The sequence below is a fragment of the Scleropages formosus genome, chromosome 16 (genome assembly GCF_900964775.1).
Source record: "Scleropages formosus chromosome 16, fSclFor1.1, whole genome shotgun sequence".
In the NCBI taxonomy this organism is placed as follows: domain Eukaryota; kingdom Metazoa; phylum Chordata; class Actinopteri; order Osteoglossiformes; family Osteoglossidae; genus Scleropages; species Scleropages formosus.
The window spans coordinates 5,506,875-5,525,446 of NC_041821.1; the positions used below are offsets into that span (position 1 = coordinate 5,506,875).

The 18,572-nt window shown below is 42.0% G+C and overlaps 2 protein-coding genes across 2 annotated transcripts; both read right to left on the minus strand.

The window, feature by feature from the left end:
- Positions 1 to 1,993: 1,993 nt before the first annotated feature.
- Positions 1,994 to 10,389, minus strand: dnajb14 (DnaJ heat shock protein family (Hsp40) member B14). Its single transcript, XM_018736104.2, has 8 exons — positions 10,198 to 10,389; positions 7,794 to 7,968; positions 5,192 to 5,337; positions 4,608 to 4,796; positions 4,027 to 4,112; positions 3,801 to 3,910; positions 3,428 to 3,600; positions 1,994 to 2,901 (listed from the first exon to the last, which is right to left on the minus strand). Exons 1-8 carry the CDS (start codon positions 10,328 to 10,330, stop codon positions 2,777 to 2,779), a joined length of 1,137 nt encoding a protein of 378 aa, XP_018591620.1. The 5' UTR covers positions 10,331 to 10,389; the 3' UTR covers positions 1,994 to 2,776.
- Positions 10,390 to 10,874: 485 nt separating this feature from the next.
- LOC108924418 (tetratricopeptide repeat protein 39B-like) lies at positions 10,875 to 18,176 on the minus strand. Its single transcript, XM_018735740.2, has 19 exons — positions 17,918 to 18,176; positions 17,208 to 17,242; positions 16,780 to 16,884; positions 15,958 to 16,089; positions 15,639 to 15,715; positions 15,192 to 15,259; positions 14,899 to 14,963; positions 14,648 to 14,750; positions 14,398 to 14,463; positions 14,101 to 14,209; positions 13,699 to 13,766; positions 13,557 to 13,616; positions 13,289 to 13,450; positions 13,003 to 13,094; positions 12,801 to 12,921; positions 12,339 to 12,450; positions 12,099 to 12,216; positions 11,560 to 11,676; positions 10,875 to 11,352 (listed from the first exon to the last, which is right to left on the minus strand). The coding sequence occupies exons 1-19, from the start codon at positions 17,960 to 17,962 to the stop codon at positions 11,256 to 11,258; spliced, it is 1,752 nt and encodes a 583-aa protein (XP_018591256.1). The 5' UTR covers positions 17,963 to 18,176; the 3' UTR covers positions 10,875 to 11,255.
- Positions 18,177 to 18,572: the final 396 nt, after the last annotated feature.

Genomic DNA, 18,572 nt, shown 5'->3' on the forward strand with positions numbered 1-18,572 from the left:
GAAGGACTCCACAACTGACACAGTGCTGTTGAGGGGGAGGGTTCCTCCTTAAATCCATAATCATCTCCACTGTTTTGACTCCACCAGCCAGCCAGCTGTTCAACCTCCCTTCTGCATGCAGACTCATCACCATCCTAGATGAAGCCAATAACTGTAGAGTCATCTGCAAACTTCAGGAGCTTTACAGCAGTTTACATTTATTCATTTAGCTGATGCTTTTCTCCAAAGCAACTTACACTGTTAAGGTATCAATTATCACAAGCTTACAATTATTTGCCCCTTTATACAGCTGGGTATTTTACTGGAGCAATTTAGGGTACATAGCTTGCTCAAGGATACTACATCTAGTGGTGGGGAATGAAACCCACAACCTTTGGAGCCAAAGGCAGTAGCTCTAACCACTACACTACCAGCTGCACCCCACGTGTTTTAATGTACACCTCCTTGTTATTACACTTTTGTACTTTTATTTTTTAAATCAACAACACAGTAGTACAAAAGATAAGAAGAAACAGCATAAAGATAACATTTAAAATGACAAGTGTGCCACCCACCTTCTCCTCTGTAATCCTCGTAACTACAGTGGTTGTGTACATTTATTTACACATGCACCTCAACTCAGTATATTTAATTATAACTCATTTTGTTGGTCAAGTATTTTCATACGACTCGGATCCATATGATTTCAATGGAAGTGGCTTGTTTTGGATTAGGTTTTTGAAAATCTGAATCTGAAAATACGATCCGCAGCCTATACTGGAAACATTGGATATGAGGCTGGGGGGCAGGACGACCCTGGACAGGACGCCAGTCCATTGCAGGGTAGCCACACACAGTGACTCACCCATTCCCACACTAAGGGCAATTTAGAGGCACCAATACACTGGGACTGCATGGGTTTGGACTGTAGGAGGAAACCAGAGCACCCAGAGAAAACTCATACAGACACGGGGAAAATAATGCACATCTCTAAACATAATCAGTCCATAAATAATCCTCCACTTCCTCAGGCGTCTGAAGAAAGCCAGGACGTCCACTACAGTCCTCACCACTTTCTACAGGTGTGCTGTGGAGTCCGTCCTCACACGGTGTATTACATCCTGGGGTGGCAGCTGCTCCATACAGGACAAGAAAGCCCTACAGAGGGTGGTCAAAACGGCTCAGGAAATCATCGGCACACAGCTACCAACAGTCCAGGACACCTACACCACATGCTGCCTCAGAAAGACGACGCGCATCATGACAAAACATAGTCACCCTGCACGGGCACTCTTCTCTTCCCTACCATCTGCAAAACGGCTTAGGTCTATTCGAACCCGCACAGCTAGGTACAGGAACAGCTTTTACCCCACTGCTGTAAAAGTATACAACACTAACCAATGTGCTACCTTTAGTAACTAGAGTTGGACTGCTCCACCCAAGCACATTGGTAAATTACACTGCCACTTCAAGCATTCTCATTCCCTCGTTCTGAGTTCTCTGACTGTTACCTGGCATTATTGTTACTACTGTTACCATTATTTATTGCTATTGCTGTTGCAGTAATCACTCTCACTGTTTTGTTTGTGCAGTGTTTCTATTGTCTTTGTCCATAGTCTGTGGAGAAGGATTCAGGAAGATTTTCTCGATACATGTACATGGTACTTGTATCTATGACAAACTTGAAACTAACTAAACTAACTAAATAATCTGGTATAGTGCATACGTATTTATGGCTAGTATTCGTGTGGAGATTATATGAGTATTTGTTTCAGTTCCCTCCACTGTATATGAAGGCTTTAAGCTTCACTTTTTCTTTCATAATTATAAACTCACCCATGAAGAACAACAAAAGCTCTAAGGGTGATCATGTGGTATTTTAGATGTTATCTGCTTCATACCAAATTGAACATTTTCACAACAGCACAGTAGCATCAAAGAACACAGCAACAATGAATGACAGCTACGTAAGAACATGAAAATATTGCTTTTTCCCAGGAAACAACAGGTGTGATAACTTACCAACTTTATTCAAATTGTCAGGCAATGAAGATCTACCTCATTATCTTAATATTTAAATAACTCCTCTGCCGCATCAAACATTCAGAATTAAAATATTTACACAATTAATATGGTTTCAATCTGCATCTTCCATGGAGATCAAAGATACGGCAACTAGGCCCAAATCTTAATATGCAATGTTTTCCTTTGCTACGGAATAGTTCTTTATTAACAAGGCTCCCAGCTTCAGTGTTTTAGGCTTACAGGCTACAATGAGCATTTCTTTCTGAAAAGTCTGTCTAGAAAGGCAGCATTCCTTCAAAACTTGTCCAAAAATGGTAAGAAAACATATACAACACAGGAAAAAATATCAACATGACATTTAGCAAGTACACCAAACAAATATAGAAGAGAGCTGTGATTTCTTGTACACAACACTGTGCCTTAAAAGCTAATTCACGGTCTTGATCGCTTCCCCCTCACAAAGGTAACCCATCCTAAGTAAAGGAAAAAACATTATTACAGAAAAACACATTGGTAGTGCTCCATAGGAACCGGAAGTTGATCTTTGTTTCGATTCATGGAGGTGCAGCAAGGCAGTTTCCAGGGAGAAGGAATCAGGGATAGGTCAGTCTAGATGAACAAGGCTAATGTTTTCATCTAGTATTTTCTTAGGTCTGTATAACTTTTCCTCTATTTTCATGGTTCTTTTTTTTTTTTTTTTTTTTAAAAAATGTGCGTATTTATGTATGTATACATACACACACGCAATTTTATTAGTCCAGGAAGAGCAGGCTCATCCCCCACGGAACAAGTCAGTCAGTCTTTCCAGCTCTTTGCAGTTTTCCATGTTCATGAGCTCAGCTTTCCTGCGCAGTCGGTCATCCCTGTAGACCTTGGCGGCGTACAGTAGGTCCGTTTCTTAAAGGAGGGAGCAGAGAGGGGATGCATTACCAGTATAGCAATGCAGCACCAAGGCATTCAAATGACAAAATAAAAGTATTTGCATTATAATTGGGAACTTATTTCCACTGGCACGGTGGCACAGCGAGTAGCGCTGCTGTCTCACAGCACCCGGGTGGTGCGAGAGAACATGGGTTCGATCCCCGCTCAGTCTGTGTGGAGTTTGCATGTTCTCCCCATGTCTGCGTGGGTCTCCTCCCACAGTCCAAAGACATGCTGTTCAGGTTCCCCCATAGTGTGTGAGTGTCACAGAGTATGTTTCAATGATGCATGGATGAGTAACCCCTTGTAAGCAGTGTAGTGACCTTGGTGAATATATGGTGTGTGGGCTAGTAACACTACATAGTATCCATTGTAAGTTGCTTTGGACAAAAGCGTCTGATAAGTGAATAAATGTAAATTCACTGAAACATGCTCTTCACACATGCAATGAGAATTTTGATCACATCAGGGATATTGGAAGGATGAACAGAGGAAAACATACTTGTCTGCCTTTCTTTCCAGCAGTTGTTTTTTACGTTGGCAATATAGTCTTCTTCAACGTCCTTTTCGACCTTCTGTAGTGCTGATCCCTTGTACTCCGCCTTGAAATCTCTGGTTACATAGTAATCTATGTGCAGGTTCTCGGTCTGCCGTTTCACAGTTTGTCCAGTTGACCTGGAGACACAGGACAAGTTGAGTGCATCTGTCTAGGACAGGACTATATGAAAGGAAAAACTAAGAATTCTAGTTTTTTTGCCATGTAAAAACCTCAAACACCCTTCACAATTAAATAAAGTGTGGTAGTTAGGCACTTCAAGCTTTAACAGCAGGTGGGGGATGTGGGCAGGAGGAGCTCCAGCACTGTGCCAACATACGGTCTGGAGTATAGGCTATATGGTGGCGTGGACACCATCAGCTGGCTTAGAATAGACACCAGGATCAGCACCACGATGGGCATCAACTGGATGAACATGGAAAAACCTCCCTAGAAAACACACACAGGAAGACTAAATCACTCAACTGAATTGGAGCCTCTGCGGCAACACACACACACACACGAACCCCATAAACATACAGTGCACCTTGGACGTTGATACATACATCTCCTCTTTCGTCCGGTCTCTCACGACCACTATGGTTAGCGTGATCGTGACTGTACTGTGCCCTGCCATTGGTGAATGTGTGCGCTGTGGAGAGAAGTGGAGGCAACTGCAGTTAGAATAAAATGGTTATTTTGATTGTATCTTACCACATCCAGTACCATCTTGGCTAACTTCTCATGTAAAATTAAGTGAGAGTTAAGAGTTCTCTTATTTGTTTAGGGGATTATAACGGAAGAGACAACACAAATGGAGAGGTTTACAGGGCATGACCAGATAACCCAGAAAAAGTATTACATAATAAAATAGGGCAGCAAAATCCTCTAGTTCCCATGCACAGCAGGAAACCCAATACTTCTGTAAATACTCAGCAGTTTCTATACCTGATGTGCAATACGTCTATCAGGCCTGTAAAAAAAGCAACTATTCAAAAATGGATAATATGTTAGGAGAACACTTGTTACATTTGAACCCATGTGTCTAAAGAGTTGAAAAATTTTACATCTAAAGCCATATGGATTATGACCATGGAAACACTTTAGTGTTGCAAAATAAATTCTTAAATGAAATCATGGGACATACAGGAAGGGAAGCCGCCACCGAAGAACATGTTGAAGAGATCCTCAGGGGTGATGTCTGCCTCGAAGCCCCTGTGGAATTCGAATCCTCCCCCATGGCCGTGACCTGAGCTTGTTGACTCCTCCCCACCTGTCAAGTCATACTGCTTCCTCTTGGCCGGGTTGCTGAGCACAGCATACGCATTGCCGATTTCTGGGCAACACACAGGGCAGCCACAAGAGCTTAGGTTATTTGCTGGTGATTCACACTGTAATTTTCACTTACCAAAGCCTTCATGGGAGCTTCATCAGGTACCAGAACTGAAGTGCAGAAACACAATTCTCAAATGCACATTCTAATGAATCTAAATATATAAAATGATGCACTGGGTGTAAAGTTAAAGGCTACAGCAGCAGGGTCCCTCTTGGGACTGACTTTCAGTAAAATATCTAGCTATGACAAGTGGTCAAGTTCTATTGAAATTTGACTTAATTTTTGTCTTTGTTCAACTTGAGGTCTAGCACAATGTTATGATGCTATGTAACAATGTTACTGCAACACAGAACGTTATAGGCAGGATATGAGAGCAGAAGCAAGGAGCTGATTACTTTTGAAGGCTTCTGTTGCACCAGGGGCATGGTTCTTGTCAGGGTGAAATTTGAGTGCTAGCTTCCTGTAAGCCTTCTTCAGATCCTCATCGCTCGCGTCTTTGCCGATGCCCAGCACCTCGTAGTAATTCTTGCACTTCTTTATCCTGGTACAGCAACAATCACAATAAAATCACAACACTTACAGGCAAATGTATAACTGAGCTCACATAGTTACATCAGTACAGTACATGCACCAGTTGCAATAAGCTATGCTAAATTATGTCACAGTTACTAACGTGAAGTCAATCTTATCTTTCTTCTGCTGAAATCCATGTATGCACCTACATCTCAAGTATAAAAAAGTTCATGGAGCAAATCAGCACTGGGGGAAAAGAAGTGCAACAAACTGTTAAGGCTGCATAATATGTTCTGTTGTCGGTTTCCTTGAACACCACTGGCACAATTCTCGTCTGGATGGCACAACAACAAATATCCAGAAATCAGGCTTGGCTGAGATGTTTCACACACAATTTTAATCTCAAGTCTCCCCCCAGTTACTTCCTCAAGGGCATGGGGCCATCTCTTGTGGGGTTCCCATGGCAATGCCTTTGGCTCTGACAACACTGCAGTGAGTGCGGCTGCCAGAGAATACAACAGCTCCGATACCCCACCAAGCTCAGCGTGAGAGGACGACAAACTCACCCATTTGTGCTATACTATCAGAATCTGCCAGTGTAACATCAAGCAGGTCAGTATTTTCAAAATAAGGTTTTGCTCTGTGAAATGACACCTTTAAATGCAGGAGACTGCATCAAGGGGGCCACTATCGTATCGACTGGTTAAAAAAGGTGTTGCACAATATATAACAATTAAGTAGTGAATTGGGTTTCAAGGAGATAAAAATGGATGATCAATATCGCAACAGCAAGAATAACAAAGTGCTTATTGCTCGGAGCAGGAAACATCAAGAGACAAAGAGCTGAACCACCATCATGAGACATCAGATGGCACGTTAGTATTTACCTTCAGGAAAACAGTGAGGGAAAGAACTACTCAACATCTGCTGTAACACACAGCCAGACAACCAACCTCTGGACAAATTCCGTTTGAATGTTTTGGGAGTGTTTCAAACCACACTAGATACACAAGCTTGGAACTCCTGTCCTATAACTAAAAACATTTATGCGAGAGAAAAATGCCACTCGTGTTACAGGATTGTGACATGAAATATGCTTATGAATACGACAAACAGAACACTTTTTAAATGTAATGATGTACGCTCTGATCTAATATCTGTAGAACCATGCATTAAATAGTGGCTATGGCATGCAGGAGCGCTTCCCCACCCACTTCCTGGATTATTGGCTGCACAAGGGTCAGGTGTGACCACACAATTTGAGGACTGAAGTTTGCTGCACTGTAGTGCTCTGACTATACTAAATCCTGACAACTGTTCCTGACAAATTCTGCTGTTTTGTGTTTGAGTATGTTTTGTTCCTGTTCTGAAAAAGAAAGGAGAAAAAAAAAAAAAAAAAGTCAGTTCGCCCTGTTCCACCTCACGCCTTGTCAGTCCCTGGGCCCGGTGTGCCACAGCAGCTTTCAGGAAATGACCCCAAAAATGTAGACTCATGAGATAGACTGATTTCAGACTATCGTGGACTGTCATTTTGACAGCAGTGTTACTGGCAGTGGGGTGCAGATAGGTTGGTCACTTAGTGGTTTACTACTTGTGAAACATACAGGACCAGAGCCTTCCAAAGTTAACCTCAGGTCTGTTTTGTTTTTCTTTTTTTTTTTTTTTTTACAGACACACAGCTACCAAAATGCCCTCCCACTTTCTGCAGACACTGAGATTAAACAAAGGCTGGCAAAGACCCTAACCCTCATCATCAGTGCAGAGCATCTCGCTTTGCAGTGTTTATCTGACCCACAAATGACAATATTACTCATATATATATATCAAATTGATCTAATGCTAGGGGGTGCGGTGGCGCAGTGGGTTGGCCCGGGTCCTGCTCTCCGGTGTGTCTGGGGTTCGAGTCCCGCTTGGGGTGCCTTACGACGGACTGGCGTCCTGTCCTGGGTGTGTCCCCTCCCCCTCCGGCCTTACGCCCTGTGTTGCCGGGTAGGCTCCGGCTCCCCGTGACCCCATATGGGACAAGCGGTTCAGAAAATGTGTGTGTGTGATCTAATGCTAAACTAAATTACCTACAATTTCAGTGAAAATGGTAACATGTCATTCCATCAAAAACATCTGACAGGAAATGAAAGTGCTATTATTCATTATCCTGAATATGACATAAGGAGGACTCTGCTTAATTTTAACGGCTAGTAAAACAACACAGAGCTCTCAACAGTTATTTTGAATCTGGACCCAATCCCATAATAAATGCCAGGAGGAGAACGTAATATCTCAGTGCTTCAGGTAGGCCTCTGTGTACCTTCGAAGGCCACACTTCAATGAGCATTCTCCCTTTTCATTTATTAGACACATATCCAGTCTTTTCAAGGGACAATATTCCTTAGCCTCCTAATTAGAAACTTAGGAAACACAAAGCCAAGAGAAGGTGGACAGAGAAAGACGGCGAGAGACGAGGAGATTCTGGAGGATTCTCCTCACCTCTGCACACCCTCCACTTGATCTCTAGTGAAGCTCTTGGCTGACTCTCCTCCGCCAACATCATGGCTCTCACTCTGGGGCTTGGACTGGCCACCTTCAGGGGTGTCCGGAGGCCTCCTGTAGCGGGTCCCATTTCCTGCCGAGCTGCCATTCTGCATCAGTGCCTCCAGCAGTGCTTCAGAAGACAACCAGATCACAGATTGTAGACGTCACACACAGGCCAAGATCCTCATTCATGTTGTGAACGAAGCAGCATAACCGAGGGTCTATTCACAATGATCTATCATCATCACTTCCACAGCTTCTAGATCCCGCATGCAGTACCAACAAAGCGTGTCATTCCCATTTATCACCTTCAGATACATTTTTAGGTCAAAGTTTATCCAATCTTTGCTATCTGTGACTCAGAAAGAAAAGTATCCTTTCAACTCAAATTTGTACGTACACTGACAAGTCATAATTCTCTGTCCCAAAGGTGAAGGAATGGCTATCAACTTTAGTGTAGTGTTGTGTAAACACACTAAACAGAAGAATGTGGCCATAAAGGAAAAAACCGGGCAAGATATTTCCAATGACATCAGCAGTTATATAGAGGTTCATGATCTGTAGCAACTTTCATTTTGTCTTATAAAGCAATGATCACAGAAGATGGAAGAATGTAAGTGTGCTGATTTGTTACAGCTGTACTTTGTTTGTTTTAGAAAAAAACAGAGCATTGTTCCTAGAATATTACTAAACTTACAAAACTGGGCTCTGCTGTCAGATTAAAAAAACAGAAATGCAAACAAACTAATTAGATTTTAATTGCAGAACTGTTTACTTTGCTTCAATAATCACCCAACAGTGCAAAAATCTTACAAGATTTGAGCCAAGAAATACCAGCAGCATGGGCCTTACCTCCACCTCTGCTAATTCTTCACTACTCTTTGCTCAGCACTGAGACCATCATTCAATTAAAGGATTATGCTCAGGCCTGTTAATCTCTCACTTCTTGCATGCTCCAGTTACCTATTCCGATCCGTGTGAAATCCTCACCGGTTCGTCCTCCTGAATCCCCCCTGCTGCCATGGACTCCGTTCCCAGTGTGTTAAGGGATCTAAGCATTTCCTTTATCGGGCCTTGCTTCTTCCTCCTTCAGTTTTATCCATCCAAATTCAAGTGCCTCAAGTTTATTTTAACCCTGACAATAACACTATCAGAACTCTTACAGAGACTGCTATACTAGACAAGGTTTAGAATTTCACAGATGCTCCTTTCCTTTCCTATGTATTGTTCTTATTAATAAACCAGACTGGTATTATCCAGCACTCTTCATCCCCTTTGGTTCTGGAGAACACTGATGTCTCCCTGCACAGAGCACATTATCAGTCAGCTTGATTTGTGAATGTATGGGCTATCTGATCAAATTTATTTTTAGCTATTTATTTATTGGTTTTATGCACAAAAAAAGGAAAAGAAGATGATACAGGCTACTTATTACTTGGGCACTGAAAGGACAGACATTACAAAATCACATTAACAGAACAGCAACCTTTTGCTGTTTCTATACACAAGAAGAAGAATCAGGAAGGACATATTTGAGGACCAGATGAAGGGTTTTAGAGTCCTACACATCAAAAAGAGGACATTTATTGGTCATTGCTAGCATTTCAGTAAATAAAAATCCAGTGAAGGCAAAGAAAACAACCAGTGGACCTGACAGAACTCAAAATCTAGATGATCCCTTCGCTTCGGACCCTTGTCCATCCACATCATCTACACAATCAATGTCCAACCACTACTCCATCCAGATCTACCCACCAATCAGGAAGACATCACTTCTGGCTCCCACTCCTTAGCAAAACCTAGAGGATAAAATGACCAACTTACCAACAGAGGCCTGCACAACAGTCCAACTATCCCACAACATCACTAAGACATTTCAACTCCTACACCATTCAGCATTCTGATTCTCCTAACACCAACGTAGACTAGTAGTACTAGTAGAAGAAATCGTCTCGATCCCTATCCATTCCATCTTCTACAATCTCCAACGTACAACTAACCCTGTCAGTCATGATCGTCATGATGATCATCATCATCATCATCATCATCATGTGTCCAAATGATGATCGATCCTACAACAACATCGCTACCCGAAGACAAACTACTACGTCGTGAACAACATCATGATTAATGATTACGTCCATCCTACTCCAGCTACCCAACACAGCTCCATGACTCCTCGATGATAAACTAAAGACGAAACGAGGACCCGGCGTAAATAAAAGCCATATACTACGCATTTACCCGCGTTGGATAGCTAATTAGCTGCTGCTACTACTAGCTGTGTTAGCTAGCCGAATCGCTTCGCTAAGCCGGGTTGGCGGACAGGAGGACACAAAGTCAAGTGTCAGCATCTTACCCTTCGCCTTTTCGGTCGGATACAGCTTCTCCGCCTTGTTCAAGAATTTCAACGCCTTTTCTTTATCCCCGGCTTCCAGCGCTTTGGTCGCTATATTAATACATTTTATCGCCTCGTCCCTATTCCCTTCCATCTTCCTTCTCCTTCCCCCCGGACACTCAACGAAAACCGCAGAAACGAGCGACGCTTTAGCCGCAGCACTTTCGCGTCGACGCAACTTTCCCTTGTTTTTCTTTCGGCGTTTGAAGATGCGATGAACGTTTTCAAATTATAACATTAATAGCGATATTTAAATACACACGCGGTTTGTGTGGAATCGTTCAAAAATAATATGGACGTATTTGTTTGTGACGAATCTTATCTCATTCAATGTTAAAATAAGTAAAGCGTCCGCGTCTGTATGAGGCTTCGGCTGAGAAATGTATTGTAAAAATTAATTTTGGAAGATTTGTTTGAAATTTTTTTCAGTCAGATTGACTACCTTACGTTCATGTGGTGTGGTGTTTTTAATCAAATTGTTATGTTAATATAGACCATTATTATCCGTACAACAGTGTATTGTTGTAATTTTTTTAATCTGTTTTGGTAAATAGATGCAAATCATAAGTTCCGATCATAAATTTAAATTCTGAATATTACAGAGGAGAAAAAAAACCACACACTTTAAGGTGATCAAATTTAATGTTAACTTTTTTTATTGGCAAAGCATTTTTCCAGAGAAAGCATTTTTCATAGTTACAGCACATGACATGTTGCCTCCAAATTTTCAGTTTTTACAAACTGTCCTAATTCAGGGTTATAGTTGTCTGGAGCCTGTCCAGGAAGCATATGAAATAATGAAATATATTCTTATATAAAAATTAAAGCAATAATTAGAAAAGGAGACAAAAGAGTTTCATTCAAGTTTCCTACAACAGTCACTGAGAATAATGGATCCACACAATTTAATTACCTGCCAAATCCTAAATACAATTAACTTTAAAAAGTTTTGGTTTGTTAAGGTATACATTTTGAATTTATCTGATAACCTTCTATTGGCTGGCAAGTGAGTCTTGAGGTCATTTTGCAATGATTGGAGAGCTTGTCATGCTGTCAAGAGCAGCATGGATCCGAAAGTGCAGCCTTGACTCCATGGAATACTTCTTGTAGTCTTGCCTGGGAAAGATGCATGAAGGAGAACTGAGGATCTACTAAACTGACCATTTCATTTCCCATGAAAACATAAGAGAAATGGGGGGGGGGGGGATCTTTCATGTTTGAGTACATCTCACATTAGTTGGTCCTTCTGAAACATTAAAATATTTCAGTAAGCATAATGACTGATGAAACACAGCACTTTCCATTCTGGAAACAGATACTTACTTTGCATTTTCTATGAACGTGATTGCTTTTGGAATGTCACCTTGCATTTTATAAAGCAGACCCAGTTCATAAAGGCTGAAGGGAACCAAGTAATGATCATATTTAATTCTCTTCTCACTAGAAAATAAAAAAAGCAACATTTAGAAAATTCACCATTGCATTTCAAATGATTAAATCCCAGTTAAAATGTTGTAGGCGTTGTTTCACAAAGAAAGATTGAGACATCTCCTAGGCTTGGAATAGGTCATAAATCTATGAAATGACCATGGACCATTTTTGTCCATGAAAGCAGCTGAATTTTTTTTTTATGCAAGAATAAAAACAAATTAAACATCCCACTTGTAGGTTTTTACAGAGAAGGTTGACAAACTATTTACTTTTAAGTGAAGCACGAAGTGTCAACTTCCCAAACACAGAAAATACAGCCTTTGCTCCTGGATTAAAGTATGCTATCCAAAACAATTAGAGTAGAAATACAGAAGTTCTCACACCCATGGATGCCTCAGTGTCTCCCATTACACCTGGTTTGGATCTCCTACCTGGAGATCACCTGTGTGAAGCAGAGCTCAGCCTGCAGATGGCGGCCTAGATGTTTCAGGCAGAGGCCCTTCAACAGCTGGACAAGGCATTGGTCATCAGTGCAGTATTCAGTGGGACCTGAGGCAGGATGAGCAAAGTTCACCACAAGAATCTGTTTCACTGTGGCTATACACAACTTACAGAAGCATATGTGGACACACAATTTAAAACAGATTTAAAAAAAACTGCCTCAAACTCACTGTGGTATTCACGAAGTTTCTCTTCTGCTTTCTCGATGGTGCTGAGCAAGCTCTCTGTCAGTTCTGCTCGCTTCCCAACAATGGTGAAACCGTTCCATACATACATCATTTCCTGTGTGAACAATCAATCAGTTGCTCTCAGTCCTACGAAAGTCACCTTTGCAGGGCATGCACCAAGATATATTCAGTTTAATAAGCCTCACAAATTAACACTACCTACATCAATATGTTAAGATTTAATAAATTCATACGTTACGAGAAGTTTGTGCCAATGCCTCTGTTTCAGTCTTTAATTATTTAGATGTGCCTTAAGATGTGAATATAATGCATGGTGGGGTGGAGCACTGCTGAGACCTGGCTGTTGGCATGATGGTTAAAAGAACTAGATTTAACACTGAAAAGCTACAGGTTCATGTCTCTAGAGGGGCTCTGTAGGTACAGTGAATCCAGAGAACAACATACCAATGCAGGAATCACCAGCTTCACTGGGGTTGGGGAACAATAGCGACGTGCCTTTCTTGCAGCAAACTTCTCGGTTGGAATGGACTTTCCCGCCATTCTCAGCCTCAGGCTGTCCACCTGTCTGCAGTTGCACCAGGAAAACAAATAGGGCGTAAGAGGAGACCGGCATGCAGAGGAGAATACTGACAGGCAGCTCTCAAACCTGAATAAGTCTGTCACGTCCTCCCCTGTTTTCTGCACCTCTTCCTCTGGAAGCATGCTAAGAATGGCTGCTTTCTGGAACACATAGGTAGCCTACCAAGAGGGGGGGGGGAAGGGCAGCAAATGGAAAACATTGGATCCTAAGATGAGAGAACTTCACATTTTTTCTTAGAGCAGCAGGTTTAAAAATCAAATGTTATGCCTGTTACCGTCTAATCCAAGAGACGAGATTGGAACCACAGCTAAATGCTCTATGAACCAGCACATGAAGCACAAAATCAAGGCACCTGTGACCACTTGCTCTCCTTGGACAGAAGGTCAGCATAGCGGTAGGCCTCCATCCACTGTTGCTGAAAGCAGTGGATCCACATCAGCTCCCAGTAACACAGGTGGTGCACCTGCCTCCACTCCTGCTGTATTGCAATGCACTGTAGAAACTTTGCCTGGGCCTGAAAGAGGTGATAGGAGATGGCTGGTAGTCACGCCTCCCATTAGCTCTTCCTGAAAAATCCCTCCACCCTATTAACGGCACTGTCCACAAGTGATGTAGCTCACCATTTCAAAGTTCCCTTTAAGCACCCCAATCCTGGCCACATAAAACAAGATGATGCATCCCTGCAGAAAAGAACATGGCATTAATTGTAAACCATAGTAGCATCCTTTGAATCTCAGACTTGGTGCTTCTGTAGCCACTTACATTGGGGAACTTCTCCAGGTAGGGCTGTAATAGGGCCTCAGCTTCCACCAGGTTACCTTCCCCAGTCCCTGCCAGAAACAAGATCCCATTATACACATTTCACAGTGAAATCATTCAACCAGCATGTCCACTTACTCAGCAACCACATGGATTTCTGTACTCATCAGAAAAACTGTGTTACCAGTTATGTGGAATCAGATTTCCCTGTTATATTTAGACACTGAGGGCAGCATGCTTTGGGGGTTATTCTTTAATTCCCTTAATACTTTTTGTTTTAACGGAATGATATCACTTCAAGTCAACTGTACTCTGTTCCATAATGGGTGAGAATAGCACTGTGTGACAAGTAGATGCCATTCTGTAGCCTACCACTTTCGGAGCTCCAAAATGGGTATGGCTTACCCAGTATGACTGTCACGTAGGTGTTGTACATGAGCAAGGTGAGTGCACTGAGGATGGAGCGCAGGCTTTGGTTGGTAGCACCCTGGCGCAGCTGCGAGAGCCCCACCTCCTAGAGGGGTGGAAAGATCAACCAGGGTCATGCGTGTGGCCCCTAAATCTCCTAAATATCTCTAAACGCAGCATAAAACTTGCTCTCGCTGTACTTGCGTAGAAAGGGGTGTTGGCACTGCTGGAGTGCTCTTTCTTGGTTCCAGTTAATGACTGCATGAATTTGTGTCCCTGTATTCTGGTACTTACCCTGTTTCCTGAGAAGCCAATAAATTCCAGCAACCTGAGGACCCTGCTGGGCAGAAGGGACAACATCTGACAGGAAGGGGAGAGGACAGAGTCATTAGAAAGGAAGTAATTGAGTTTTTTTTTTTTTTTTAACCGATTTGTATTCAGGTAAAATACATAACATCAATGGGGTTCACCCTGGGAACAGCGTAGTAACATAATGAAGTATACACACAATAGCTATTGATCACACAGACCGCAGCAGTTTTACCAGATTAAAAGATCCAATCCCCATATTGATCCCTCCTTTAAAGTGGTTAAAGGTTTCACTGGCTGTCAAGTCCTGGGATGTGTTCAAGAGATTCTGGCATTCTCTGGCAGACACAAAAGGAAGAGGCAATAGACTAAAACAGTCACTTTGTTAAACACTGGCTGAGAATTTCTGACATTACAAAATACAGCGAAGAAAGCAAATCGAAAGCCAACAAATTGTCAGTTATGAATGGCTAAACTGCTGCTCACTTGTACATCAGGTAACTCGTCCGAATTTTGATCCCAGCCTTGAGAAAGCTGATCATGCTCTCATCCTGCAAGGCACCCACATAGACAATTACTTCCATGCAACACAAATCCGAAGAGCATACTGTGATTATCAACATGTGGATGGCTATAATTAGAGAACTATATATTTTAAAGGCTAGTGAAATGTATATAATTTTTACAGTAACCAACGACGCTTCAGCCAAGACAAAATGAAGATGTTATAGCTGACCTGATTCTCCAAGGCAGTGCTACACGGGCAAATTGGTGTTTACCTCCACAAAACTAAGAGCAGCTTTCTGCATCAAGGTCTCAGCATAACAGATTTCAGCATGCATCTCCTCTGTAGAGAAGAAAAGCCACTTTAACTCAGTTCCACATAACAGCAGCAGTTATTGTCATGAGTCACAGAAATACCTGTTAAGCAGAATTTGAACAACACAATAATCATAAGTACTCATCATATCTGCATGTAAAGAAATTCAGAAATTAGAAAATCGGCCATCAGTGTAACTCTACTCCCGCAGAACTTCATTTCTAACTCTGAAAGGTTCCTGGATATTCAGAAAATGTCAAAGAACCTTGACAGCTCAATTACTTTCACTGTAGTGAAAACCACCGGCACTTAAATGCAACAGAAATTTCGAGAGAGCCTTCACACTGAGACTTGCAGAATTTCAGGATGATGTGCTTTGAAGAAGGTTGACATGGATGCTACTTACCTTCAGTGAAATTTTCTGCACCTTGTCTGTAAACCAGGTTGGATATAGTCTCAACAACAGTGTTCTTCTTCCGGAACCTGCCCGGCAAAGCCAGCAGAAACCAACCAACACTTATAAATGGTTCTCACATTTAACAATGTCATTATTCTCCTCTAAGTCAGGGTAAGAGTTTTAGAAAGGCTAAACAATGTATCAATGTTTTTTAAATCGATGTTTTTTCTTTAGAAAACACAATCTGGAAAAAACAGTGAAGAACAGAACTAGAACTACATCCAGTGAGCCTCATCCCCATCACCACCCGGAAGCCTTGCTACAGTACCCCTGGCAGGTCTCCAGGGATTCCCTCAATGCCTCCATGGCAGTCTGGATGTCCTTGTGTGCAAAGGTCAGCCCTGCTTGCATGACCAGGATGCTGCTGTACCCCAAGGCGTGGTACATGCTCTTCTTTGCCCTTCAGCCCAGCACAATGAAGCCACAGTTAAAACCCAAAATAAGGATACAGTTTGATAAATCAATAATTTGCAATGAAATTAACTCAAACAATTCAAAGGAAAGTGATTCCCCCCCCCTCAGGATTCCACTACAAAACAGTCTAAAGAGCCCATCATATATCATATCCCCACAACTCAACTGTGGTGGTATTGAACTACCAATGCTACTTTTTACTTTATTTACATTTTACTTTACATTTATTCATTTAACTGAAGCTTCTCACCAAAGCAACTTACAATGTTTATCTACAGTTATTTACCCAACTATACAGCTGGGTAATGTTACTGGAGCAATTTAGGGTAAGTATCTTGTTCAAGGGTACTACAGCCAGAGGTGAGATTTGGACCTATAATATTTGGGTTCAAAGGCAGCAGCTCTAACCACTACATTACCAGGTGCCCCCAATTTCTATTTTTTTTTTTTACACTTTATTATTTTTATTTATTCCCATTTTATCAGTGTCCTCTATTACTGCTTTGCTGAAACCTTCTGTAATTTCCATTGGGATCAATAAAGATTTCATCTGTAAGCCTATTCTGCATATTTTTTTGATTAACCTTTTACACATTGTTTTTACAGTTGCATTAATATTGTGCATTTTTTAAAGAGCAACCATGAAAGATTCCACATTTAATTTCTTGTGACATACCATGGTCTCAGAAGGTCAAGAGCATCACAGAACCTGTTGTTCAGAAAGAGACTAAGAGCCATGCAACACTCTTGTATTGCAGTCTTCAGGTCCATCTGAGATGCTCTGAAAAAAGGCAAGATGTATATGTATTAAAATATGAACATGCAAGAAAATATTGCATTCAAGAATTTCAGAAAACTGCAGTAATACAACAGAGAAAGACTAGTGACCAGAACTCTGGGTGGGGTCATTCTATAGTACCACTGAAATAGAAAGTTTAAACTTCAGTTCTTCACTAGATTATACTTGATTGCATGAACAAGAAAACATCCCACAGGAAAAATCATTTTACAAGCACTAAAAATATTAGTTCTGGTTCTGAATATTAAATAGCAAGGAGAGGAAGGACAAGACTGGCCGCTCTTCCTTTGCCAGGTAATACTTACTCAGGTATTCCTTCAAATGCATCCTCAAAACTCTCCTAAAAAACAGTAGAAGTGGTCACTGTCAATCATGTTCATGGAAACTTGTGCGAGATCAGATGGATTCAGGGTGATGCTTTCCCAGCACCACTCAGAGCTGCTGCAGTGGATCACAGCTCAATCATCTCGTCCACGGTGCGTCGGTTTGGATTAAACACGCTGCACACCGAGGCTCCGTCTGTCTGCTCCGAAACACTGACACTCTTGTGTTCACAAACTGCATGGTGAACGACACTGTGTGGAGATGAAAAGGATGCGCGCGCGCACTCTCCAGCCTAAGGACAGATAGTCCCACCGCAAAGGCTGGTTTCACATAAAGTTTTAAGCAAAAATCATTTCATCAAAACTTTATATGTACTTTATCAGTTTATGTAATTTTCTCCCCTATCGCACTTTGCCTGGAATCACATTTCAATACTTGTCCTCCTGACAAAAAGTGCAGAAATGTTATCAGTGGAGCACTACGACACGGAAAATCTTACTTTTCAACGAAAATAATCCCTGCCACAAAGCACATTAAAGCAACGAAACGTCGTTGTAAGTTTATAACCTACAGCTGCTTCTCCTTCACAAATAACTGCCACTTGGCACTTGTTTCGTGTGTGTTCTGTACGTGCAGTGCCGCGTTATTGAATTATATTTACTAGTTTAACAGGGTACCAGTACATCCTTACCTCATCCACATGTGCGTTTCTAGTCCCGCTATTTTCCTGCGTCATGCTGATCCTCTGAGAAGGCAACTTTTAATAGAAAGAACTCAGCGCGCGCAGGTAACCAAGTTAATGCCGTGCGGAGGAACGCGCGCGCTGCAGACCGATCCACCTGCGCGCGCCCGCCTCTGCGCTTCCCTCCCCGCCTAACACTCAGTTCATCCTATAAATAAGTTTCCCGAAACCGTATGGGAAGCGCTGTCCTCGGGGCCCTGCAGACACCCAGGGCACGCCCACCTACTGTGGACTCACGAGAGCGAGTCCCCGTCACGCGCTCCCACTATCGGCCGCCACCGCGGAAAATCACAAATGCTACTAAGGAGGTCTAAATCTATAAACCGTGTTCCCCCAGATGGAAATTGAGAAGAATGGGTGCGAGTGTCCGTGCGTTGCCGCGAATTTTTTCGCAAGAAGAGGGGAGGGGAAAAAAAAAAAAAAAAAAAAATTAAATGAAAAGAATGAATGCGGCACTGAAAGAAAGACGCACTAGAAGTGGAGAGATTTTTTCAAAGGATGTGATCTTTTAATACACACAGTTGTACAAGTGATGACCTTTCTGGCAGGACCCACTAGTTGACCACTCATCAGTTTAGGAAGTCTTCCACAAACAGGTTAACAA